General features: G+C 45.3%; 1 protein-coding gene across 1 annotated transcript in view; it reads left to right on the top strand.

Annotated features, from left to right (window-relative positions):
- Positions 1 to 2,983: 2,983 nt before the first annotated feature.
- LOC117257529 (protein FAM107B) overlaps positions 2,984 to 11,451 on the top strand; it is a 38,554-nt gene continuing 30,086 nt past the window's right edge. The window contains exon 1 of the mRNA XM_033627787.2: positions 2,984 to 3,022. Coding sequence (XP_033483678.1) covers positions 2,999 to 3,022 — 24 coding nt within the window. The 5' untranslated portion in view covers positions 2,984 to 2,998. The remainder of the gene's footprint in view (positions 3,023 to 11,451) is intronic.

Here is an 11,451-nt window from a genome sequence, read left to right as displayed (position 1 = left end):
GTGTGCTCTGTGTCCTCTGTGTCCTCTGTGCCCTCTGTGTCCTCTGTGTCCTCTGTGTCCTCTGTGTGCTCTGTGTGCTCTGTGTCCTCTGTGCCCTCTGTGTCCTCTGTGTCCTCTGTGTCCTCTGTGTGCTCTGTGCCCTCTGTGTCCTCTGTGCCCTCTGTGTCCTCTGTGTGCTCTGTGTCCTCTGTGTGCTCTGTGTCCTCTGTGTCCTCTATGTGCTCTGTGTCCTCTGTGTGCTCTGTGTCCTCTGTGTCCTCTGTGCCCTCTGTGCCCTCTGTGTCCTCTGTGTCCTCTGTGCCCTCTGTGTCCTCTGTGCCCTCTGTGCATCCTCTGTGTCCTCTGTGTCCTCTGTGTCCTCTGTGTGCTCTGTGTCCTCTGTGTCCTCTGTGTCCTCTGTGTGCTCTGTGTCCTCTGTGTCCTCTGTGCCCTCTGTGTCCTCTGTGTCCTCTGTGTCCTCTGTGTGCTCTGTGTCCTCTGTGTCCTCTGTGCCCTCTGTGTCCTCTGTGCCCTCTGTGTCCTCTGTGTCCTCTGTGTGCTCTGTGTCCTCTGTGTGCTCTGTGTCCTCTGTGTGCTCTGTGTCCCCTGTGTCCTCTGTGTGCTCTGTGTCCTCTGTGTCCTCTGTGTGCTCTGTGTCCTCTGTGCCCTCTGTGTGCTCTGTGTCCTCTGTGTGCTCTGTGTCCTCTGTGTCCTCTGTGTGCTCTGTGTCCTCTGTGCCCTCTGTGTCCTCTGTGTCCTCTGTGTGCTCTGTGTCCTCTGTGTGCTCTGTGTCCTCTGTGTGCTCTGTGTGCTCTGTGTCCTCTGTGTGCTCTGTGTCCTCTGTGTCCTCTGTGCCCTCTGTGTCCTCTGTGTGCTCTGTGTCCCCTGTGTCCTCTGTGCCCTCTGTGTCCTCTGTGTGCTCTGTGTCCCCTGTGTCCTCTGTGCCCTCTGTGTCCTCTGTGTCCTCTGTGTCCTCTGTGTGCTCTGTGTCCTCTGTGTCCTCTGTGTGCTCTGTGTCCTCTGTGTGCTCTGTGTCCTCTGTGTCCTCTGTGTGCTCTGTGTCCTCTGTGTGCTCTGTGTCCCCTGTGTCCTCTGTGCCCTCTGTGTCCTCTGTGTGCTCTGTGTCCCCTGTGTGCTCTGTGCCCTCTGTGTCCTCTGTGTCCTCTGTGTGCTCTGTGTCCTCTGTGTCCTCTGTGTGCTCTGTGTCCTCTGTGTGCTCTGTGTGCTCTGTGTCCTCTGTGTGCTCTGTGCCCTCTGTGTCCTCTGTGTCCTCTGTGTCCTCTGTGTGCTCTGTGTCCTCTGTGTCCTCTGTGTGCTCTGTGTCCTCTGTGTGCTCTGTGTCCCCTGTGTCCTCTGTGCCCTCTGTGTCCTCTGTGTGCTCTGTGTCCCCTGTGTCCTCTGTGTCCTCTGTGTCCTCTGTGCCCTCTGTGTCCTCTGTGTCCTCTGTGTCCTCTGTGTGCTCTGTGTCCTCTGTGTCCTCTGTGTGCTCTGTGTCCTCTGTGCCCTCTGTGTCCTCTGTGTCCTCTGTGTGCTCTGTGTCCTCTGTGTCCTCTGTGTGCTCTGTGTCCTCTGTGTGCTCTGTGTCCCCTGTGTCCTCTGTGCCCTCTGTGTCCTCTGTGTGCTCTGTGTCCCCTGTGTCCTCTGTGCCCTCTGTGTCCTCTGTGTGCTCTGTGCCCTCTGTGTCCTCTGTGTCCTCTGTGTGCTCTGTGCCCTCTGTGTCCTCTGTGTCCTCTGTGTCCTCTGTGTCCTCTGTGCCCTCTGTGTGCTCTGTGTCCTCTGTGTCCTCTGTGTGCTCTGTGTCCTCTGTGTGCTCTGTGTCCTCTGTGTCCTCTGTGTGCTCTGTGTCCTCTGTGTCCTCTGTGTGCTCTGTGTGCTCTGTGTCCTCTGTGTCCTCTGTGTCCTCTGTGCCCTCTGTGTCCTCTGTGTCCTCTGTGTGCTCTGTGTGCTCTGTGTCCTCTGTGTCCTCTGTGCCCTCTGTGTCCTCTGTGTCCCCTGTGTCCTCTGTGCCCTCTGTGTCCTCTGTGTCCTCTGTGTGCTCTGTGTGCTCTGTGTCCTCTGTGTCCTCTGTGCCCTCTGTGTCCTCTGTGCCCTCTGTGTCCTCTGTGTCCTCTGTGTCCTCTGTGCCCTCTGTGTCCTCTGTGTCCCCTGTGTGCTCTAATTGCTCTGTGAAAATGAGGTGAGAGAGTGAGATGATCAGGTGAAGATGAGGTCAGGGGAAGCTTCAGTGTGATGTCATCACAGGTGAAACAGGTGCTCAGTCTCGTCAGAATCAAACAAATTGTTGTTGATGAACCTGATTATGTTTCATGTTTGTTTTGGTTTTTTTAGATATTTTTTTGGGCATTTTTAAGCCTTTATTCGATAGGACAGATGAGCGTGAAGGGAGGGGGGGGAGAGAGAGAGAGAGAGACATGCAGCAAAGGGCCACAGGCTGGAGTCGAACCCGGGCCGCTGCGGCAACAGCCTTGTACATGGGGCGCCTGCTCTATCCACTAAGCCACCGACGCCCCGTTTCATGTTTGTTTTCATGATAATAATTTCTAACATCTTCAGCTAACAGAGCATGAAGCTAACGTGTGAGGCTAAGCTGCTAACTTGAGCTAAGCTAACACTGAGTTCAGTGTCTCCTCTGATTACATTAATCCAATCAGAGCATCTTAACTCCTCACAGCTGAGAGCAGGGAGTCAGGCAGGAACAGGTGGCTGGGACACCTCCTCCTCCTGCTGCTCCTCCCCCTGCTGCTGCTCCTCCTCCTCCTCCTCCTCCTCTCACTCTCATACACTGTCTGACCTCCTGTCCCTCCTGTCCTTCCTGTCTCATGTGTCTCATGTGTCTCTGCTCAGTTCTGTCTCTGTTGTTATGAAGTTCGGTGGGTTAACTGATCCCTGAGATCAGGCTGCCAGGCTGCCAGGTGGCAGGAAGAGGAGGAGGAGGAGGAGGAGGAGGAGGAGGAGGAGGAGGAGGAGTAAGAGGAGGAGGCCGAGGAGAAAGGAGTGCTGCTGCAAAGGACTGGGAAGAATGGGAGCTGCTTATGGGAAGAAGGTGAGTGTGAATTGAGCTGAACAGTTTGATGAGTCTGAAAACAAGCAAGCAAATATTCACTGAGTCTGACCCTCTGTGATGAGTCTGTGAAGAGTCTGTGAAGAGTCTGTGAAGAGTCTGTGATGAGTCTGTGAAGAGTCTGTGATGAGTCTGTGAAGAGTCTGTGATGAGTCTGTGAAGAGTCTGTGATGAGTCTGTGAAGAGTCTGTGATGAGTCTGTGAAGAGTCTGATGAGTCTGTGATGAGTCTGTGATGAGTCTGTGAAGAGTCTGTGAAGAGTCTGTGATGAGTCTGTGAAGAGTCTGTGAAGAGTCTGTGAAGAGTCTGTGATGAGTCTGTGAAGAGTCTGTGATGAGTCTGTGAAGAGTCTGTGATGAGTCTGTGAAGAGTCTGATGAGTCTGTGATGAGTCTGTGATGAGTCTGTGATGAGTCTGTGAAGAGTCTGATGAGTCTGTGATGAGTCTGTGAAGAGTCTGTGATGAGTCTGTGAAGAGTCTGATGAGTCTGTGATGAGTCTGTGATGAGTCTGTGAAGAGTCTGTGATGAGTCTGTGAAGAGTCTGTGATGAGTCTGTGATAAGTCTGTGAAGAGTCTGTGATGAGTCTGTGATAAGTCTGTGAAGAGTCTGTGATGAGTCTGTGAAGAGTCTGTGATGAGTCTGTGATGAGTCTGTGAAGAGTCTGTGATAAGTCTGTGAAGAGTCTGTGATGAGTCTGTGATGAGTCTGTGAAGAGTCTGTGATGAGTCTGTGAAGAGTCTGTGAAGAGTCTGTGAAGAGTCTGTGAAGAGTCTGTGATGAGTCTGTGAAGAGTCTGATGAGTCTGTGATGAGTCTGTGATAAGTCTGTGATGAGTCTGTGAAGAGTCTGTGAAGAGTCTGTGATGAGTCTGTGATAAGTCTGTGAAGAGTCTGTGATGAGTCTGTGAAGAGTCTGTGAAGAGTCTGTGATGAGTCTGTGAAGAGTCTGTGATGAGTCTGTGAAGAGTCTGTGATGAGTCTGTGAAGAGTCTGTGATGAGTCTGTGATGAGTCTGTGAAGAGTCTGTGATGAGTCTGTGATGAGTCTGTGATGAGTCTGTGAAGAGTCTGTGATGAGTCTGTGAAGAGTCTGTGATAAGTCTGTGAAGAGTCTGTGATGAGTCTGTGAAGAGTCTGTGAAGAGTCTGTGAAGAGTCTGTGATGAGTCTGTGAAGAGTCTGTGATGAGTCTGTGAAGAGTCTGTGATAAGTCTGTGAAGAGTCTGTGATGAGTCTGTGAAGAGTCTGTGAAGAGTCTGTGAAGAGTCTGTGATGAGTCTGTGATAAGTCTGTGAAGAGTCTGTGATGAGTCTGTGAAGAGTCTGTGAAGAGTCTGTGAAGAGTCTGATGAGTCTGTGAAGAGTCTGATGAGTCTGTGATGAGTCTGTGATGAGTCTGTGAAGAGTCTGTGAAGAGTCTGTTATTTTTGTGACACTGGAGTGAAACGTGTTTTTATTCTAGCTCAGGGGGCCGGGCTTACAGATTTACATGGTTATATTTTCTATTTTACCACCAAACTGAAAACACAGCGTCCAAATGTTTCAGAAAGAAAAAATAAACTATAATTTAAATAATAAAACTATAATTTGACCGTCGACTTGAAAACTTGCAGATTTTTAAAGAGAACATGTCAATGTGGCACAAACCAAGTCTGAGCTTAAAATACTGATATTTTCTAATTTACATCTTATTTTAAATAAAATAAACTTTTATTTAAGTGACAAGAGTGAAAAACTTTCAACATTCAAACATCAAACTTTTAAAACTCTAATAAGTCATTTATGGTGGAGGGAGGGTCACACTCTGAGGGCCGCAGCACACTGAGGCACAAACCGGAGCGTTCATAAATTTGGAGCGCAGTTGCAACGCACTATTCAATTATTACGAACGCCGGACTGTCGGAGCAGCAGAGCGCTGAGCGGAGTGAACGTGTGATTAATTTAACCATTCATTAGTTCATGTAGCAACAGAATGCTCTGTTACTTTGGAGAACAACGCCCTCATTTCAGAGTAGAGCGTCACAGCGCATTAATGAATATTTGGACAAGAGGGTGGAGCTAACCTTAACGCTAGTGTGACGGGGGACTGTATTAACCTCACAGTTTATAACGCCCCAGTTAATCTTCTTTTATATCATCTGATAATAGTGACAGCCTCTGTGTTGTGATGATGATGATGATGATGATGATGGCAGACTACGGCTGACAGTTAGTTGACTCCAACGAAGACACACGACAGCTCTGATGTCGATTCAGTGATGACTGTTTATTGCTTACAGGCACTTCTGGATCTGGGGGATACAAGCCCGGCCTCAGTACAACTGTTGAATATAAATAAGGTCAGAATCAAAGGAAACTAACAACACTAATAAATGATAGAATAAATACTAATAAATGATTTCTGCGACAATTATCAACAAAGTACAAATACCTCAGCTGTGTACTGAAGTACTTGAACGCACCCCCTCTGTGTTCTTGGAGTTCCTGTCTGTTTTGTGAGCTATGAGGCGTGTCACACCTGTTGATGTGGGTGTGTTTGTTCCCATGGTGACCAACAGCTGACGGCAGGGCGGTGGTGTGTGTGGACGGAGGTGTAACTGTGATGTTCAGACTGACTCATGAATCTATTCTTAGTTCTGCCAGCAGGTGGAGACGCTGCAGTCACGTGCTGCATTCACTGACCTCTGGACATGCTGCATTCATGACAACTGGACATACTGTGTTCACCGACATTTGAACATGTTGCATTCACTGACCTATGAACGTGTTGCATTCTCTGACCTCTGGACATGTTACATTCACTGACATCTGGACATGCTGTGTTCACTGACCTTTGGACGTGTTGTGTTCAGTAACATCTGGACGTGTTGTGTTCACTGACATCTGGACGTGTTGTGTTCAGGGACATCTGGACGTGTTGTGTTCAGCGACATTTGGACGTGTTGTGTTCAGCGACATCTGGACGTGTTGTGTTCACTGACCTCTGGACATGGGTGTGGACCACAGCCTGTCTCTGTGTGTGTCAATGACGAACAGATCTGAGGTCAGGTGAATGAATCAAACTGTTTTCTGTTTTTATTGAACCGACAGAAGCATCCTCACACGCGTTTTCATTTCCACGCTCACACATTCGTTCAGGACACAAAGTGTGTCTGTTAAAATCTTCGTCAATAATCATTTTACGTGTCACAGAACAGTTCAGGGTGTAAATATGAATGTTTCACTGTTTATATCAACTCGTATGTAATTAAACTCTTAAGTCTTTTCACATATTAAGTCATTTCATCTGCTTTTATATATATATATATATATATATATATATATTTATGTTGTTTTTTTTTTTCAAATATTTTTTTTGGGCATGTTTGCCTTTAATTGACAGGACAGCTGAGTGTGAAGGAAGAGAGAGAATGACATGTGTAGCGGGGTTCAACTGGACACTCTTCAAAAACTCCAAAAACACTGGCAGAGTTGAAAAATCAAGTTTTGGCTTTTTATTTTGCCTCCTGAGGTGCAAATTGTGATTTATTTACAAAAAAAATAAAACACGAAAAGAAATGCAAAAAGTTTGAATACAACTATTTCAAAAGAGTTCTTCAACAAACCTCAATAATCAGGAAAAACTCAGAAGAGGGGAAAAAAACTCACAGTCCAATACTCAGGTGAATCCAAGATGTTGCCTTCTCTGCAACCAGACTGAGGCCCAATCCCAATACCCCCCCCCCTTGTCCACTACCCCTTACGAGGGGTAGGGGTTGAAATCTTTCCCTGGGAATTGGGACACCACTCACTACGTCACTGCGTCAGTTACGTTCACGCATACGTAACTATTTTAAACAGGAAGCTGCGAGCCATCTACATTTCCAACCGGCATCTACAGTGGAGTCTCTGGTTGAGTTCATCCTACCGATCGTGTTTGCATTATTCATTATGCTTCGTTTGATGAATGACAGACGACAAAATGATGATGATGTACGACAGGGGACTTCTTCTAGCTGGCTAGCTAGCTAACCAGCTAACATTACGAGGCAGCATAGTTATGGCAAGTCATCTATGGCAAGGCATCTGAAAGGCTCCGAAAGGCTAGTTTCATACCCACTACCCCTGGTTATGCCCCCTACCCCTACACGCAAAAAGGATATGGACACCCCTACCCCTCACGGGAACACGCAAATGTAGGGGTAGGGCCAAGGGGTTGGGCTAAGGAGGGGGTATTGGGACAGGCCCCAAGACTGACATTACCTGAGATGAACCGCTCCTTTTAAACCTGAAGCCACTCCCATCAGGTATAACCATACAGGAAAAAAAAATACAATAAATTCAACCCTTCTTCAACTAAGGTATTAGTCTCTCTGGACACATAAACATCATAAACAGGAATCAAATACATATTCAGAAATATTCACTTTAAATCCCAAAACCAGATATATTTGCAGAAAACTAATAAATCAGAAAAATCACAGCAACGTAAATCACGTGACAGGTCATGTGACCAAGGAAACGTGTGATGCTCAAACATTTATACCTGAAGAGCAGTGTGCCCCAGTTTGACCGACTAAACAGGAGACACACTCCACTCACCGCCACCCGGTAAGTCAGTGTCCATGAACTGAGAAATGTTAGAGTACCCAGGTGTGTACCCAGGTGTGCACCCAGGTGTGCACCCTCGGCTGCGCTATTGCACAGCGGGGGAAGAGGGAAGATAGAGAGATGCACGAGTCATGTCATGAGGCAGAAAGGTAGCAGGGGGAGTGGGTAATGTGTGTGAGTGTGTGTGTGTGTGTGTGTGTGTGTGTGTGCGTGTGTGTGTGTGTACAGTATGTGCGTTCGTGCATGTGTGCGCTGCCTGCAGTCATTGATGAGGCCGCTCCATCACGACATGACATTTTCTTCCCCATGTCCGAGTCATAAAAATAAAGATGTCGAAAGTTGAGGACAGTTTAGTAAAATAAGTCTGTGTTCCTGTAAATCACTGAAAATATTAATGATAACAATGATGATAATAATTCCCTTTTTTGAGAAGTGAAACTTTGACATCAACTCTTCTAATTTCAACATGATATAAAAATAAAGTATTTAAAAAGGTTTTGATATTTTTATTGATTATATTTATATTTGATTTTGTTCCAGCTCGACCAATCAGAGGTCACATCCTGTCGGCAGGTTCAGTGGGGTCATGACCTCGTGTGTAAGTGAACCAGCTCTGACGGAATAAATAGCAGCAGACTATTTTTAGCTGTGGTTATGTAACACTGCTTGTTAACGAAGAGGAGAAGAAGATGAACGAATGAATGAATGAATGAATGAATGACTTTTTATTTTGGTTATATACATCTGGAAAAACAAAGATTATCTGACACAAATGTTCTCACAGTCAGTAACAGATAAAGAAACAGTATTTTACCTTCTCGCTTCACACGTTTCGTTAACAAACAGCCCTCTGTAATTATATAATTTAACTCTTAATAAAAAACAACTGTACACAGACAGGAAGTTTCTGTTCACAGCTCGATAAAGTTTTTCCAGTGTTTTTAAACACAGTGTGAAAATGTGAATGTGTTGGATGTTATAAACAGCTGATCAGCAGACTGAAGATAACCTGCGTTATGTTTTATTCTCTTTTCTGAAGTTGAATTATTGCTTCTATATTTGTTTTTAAATGCATTTCCCCAAATTTCAGCACAGTGGGACAAATGTGGCGTTAGAAGAGAACAGTACAACATATTAACACATTTCAGACTCAACAGCTTTGCTGTCTGATAAACAACAACAACAAATTCACACCGTTTCTGTTTATTGTGTTTCATGTGAAGCTTCCAACAGTTTATCGTCTATAATCACTCCCCAAAAGTTTGTTTCATGTACTCTTTCAATTTCAACACCATTTAAGTTCAGTTAAGAAGAAGAAGCAGAAGAGGATGATGATGAAGATGATGATGATGATGATGATGAAGCAGATCCAGGATCAGCCTGATCACTGACAGCTACCTGTGTGTAAACATGTTTAACTCCACCCGTTTGTGGTGAAGACGTGGATCCTCAGTGGGTTAAATCCAGATTAACACTAGAGAGAGAAAATCCCTGCAGCTAAAAATACTGAAACAAAAGGCCCCAAAGAAGAAAAGGAAGAAGAGGAGGAAGAAGAAGAGGAGGAGGATGAGGAGGAGGATGAGGAGGACTTAATAGAGACATTAAAAAGAGGAATTATAGTGAGCTTAGAGAGTCGGTTTAAAGCTCCAGCTGATTTTTGAACAGTAGAAGAAGAAGAAATAAAATCAGTGACACCACAGGTTAGAAACTCTGTTACAGGTAAAAGTCCTGAGTTTAAAACCTGACCTTAGTAAAAGTACAGAAGTTTTGAAACATGTACTCAAAGTACCTAAAGTAAAAGTACTCTGTGCGCAGAGTAATATGATGTCATTGTTATTAATGTGTTCATAATGTTAACATTGCAGCTGGTAAAGGTGGAGCTCATTTTAATGACTTCATATTGAACATTTTACATGTGTTTATCTTGTTTTATAGAGCGGATTGGAGTCACATCACAGTGACATCACAGTGACATCACAGTGACACCACTGTGATGTCACTGTGATGTCACAGAAGTTGTGCGTGCATACTGGTGTCAGAAAAACGGTAGACGCTGGAGAGAACCAGTTGAGTTATGCAGAATAAAAATGTCTCATTGTCTTGTTGAACGTCAGAACAGGAAGACACAAAAATATCACCTTCATTTTTACAGCAAACCGTCACCGAGGACGCCGTCTGAAGATAAACAAACATTTCACGTAAACAAAAAAAGTCTACATAATATTGATGTAACCCGTCGCCAGACTCCCTCTGCACCTCACCTCTGCGTTGTGATTTTGTTGTTTAAATGTGGCGGTGGAGTTTGTCTTCAGTGAACAGCTGTTTGACTTGTTTATGTCTTATAGAGCTTCATTTCATGTCCCTGTCTCTGCTCAGCAGTATCTGTCCATCTTTAACCGCAGAGATCAGACCTGTCTGCACGGAGAGGTTCGTGTGTCTCGAGTTTTTCCCCGGGGTTTATGAAAAACGCTGTAACGTTGGCCTTTCAGTTGGATTGTTGACGCGACAGTCAGGAAACTTCAGTGCTGACTGGCTGTCGCAGTGCCAACTGGTAGCTGAAGTTCAGATTTTTTAACGTTTGCGAAAAAGCGTACGGCGCGAAAATGCGCTTTTTGCTTCATTTGCACTGCTTAATTAGCATATTTTGTGTCCATCACAGGTGTAACCTGAGCTAATGTTAGCCAGCTAGCTGTAACTTAGCATCTCTACATGGATCTGCTGTTGGTCGGTTCATACTGTTAGCTGATAAAGTCACAGTTAGCTTCTTGTATCATGGAGCCCACGGTCCACATCCAATACAGGAACATTACAGACAGTAACGTTATGATCATTTATTTTCAACACGATGACGCTCAGTCACAGGTAGTCTGCTGTTTGTCACTGTGTCAGTTGATGCTCAGGTGCTCGCTCATACCTGCTGAGACTTTTTTAAACTTTCAAATTTCAAACATCAAAACTCTAAAAAGTCATTCATGGTGGAGGGTCATGGGTTTTCCTCCATTCACTCGGAGACTGGAATCAGTGTTTCAGAATATTCAGATTTTTATTACATTTATTTCCATGTAAAGAAACAGTTTGACACTGACTGTGTTTCTCATCCAGAGCTGTGCGGAGAGCGACGGGGGTAAAGTCAGTGTTTTTATCTGCTGTGATTGGTCGGAGGTGTAATGTTGGTGTGTGTCCAGCAGGGGTCAGACTGTCCTCAGGTCAGCTCTGCTCCGTCATCAGGACGACTGAACGTTGACCTCGCATCAGCTGTTAGCTCAAAACACCAGGTTCACCATCTTCATCATCATCATCATCATCATCATCATCATCACCATCATCATCACCATCATCATCATCATCATCATCATCATCATCATCATCATCATGCATGCATCATCATGCATCATCAGCTCATCATCACCATCATGCACCATCATGCATCACCATCACCATCATCATCACCATCACTACCATCATCACCATCATCACATCATCATCACTCATCATCATCATCATCACATCGACCTCATCATCATCATCATCATCATCATCATCACATCACCGATCATCATCACCATCACCATCATCAGCATCATCATCATCACCATCATCACCACATCATCATCATCATCATCATCACTATCATCATGCATCATCATGCATCGATCATCAGCATGCATCATCATGCATCATCACTGATGCATCATCATGCATCATCATCACTATGCAGCATCATCGATCATCATCATCACTGCATCGATCATCACCATCATGATCATCATCACCATCATCGATCATCGATCACATCATGATCATCGATCATCATGCATGCATC

This window comes from Epinephelus lanceolatus, chromosome 1, assembly GCF_041903045.1.
Source record: "Epinephelus lanceolatus isolate andai-2023 chromosome 1, ASM4190304v1, whole genome shotgun sequence".
In the NCBI taxonomy this organism is placed as follows: domain Eukaryota; kingdom Metazoa; phylum Chordata; class Actinopteri; order Perciformes; family Serranidae; genus Epinephelus; species Epinephelus lanceolatus.
The sequence above is the reverse complement of the archived record's forward strand: the minus strand, read 5'-3'. Positions and strand labels throughout refer to the sequence as shown.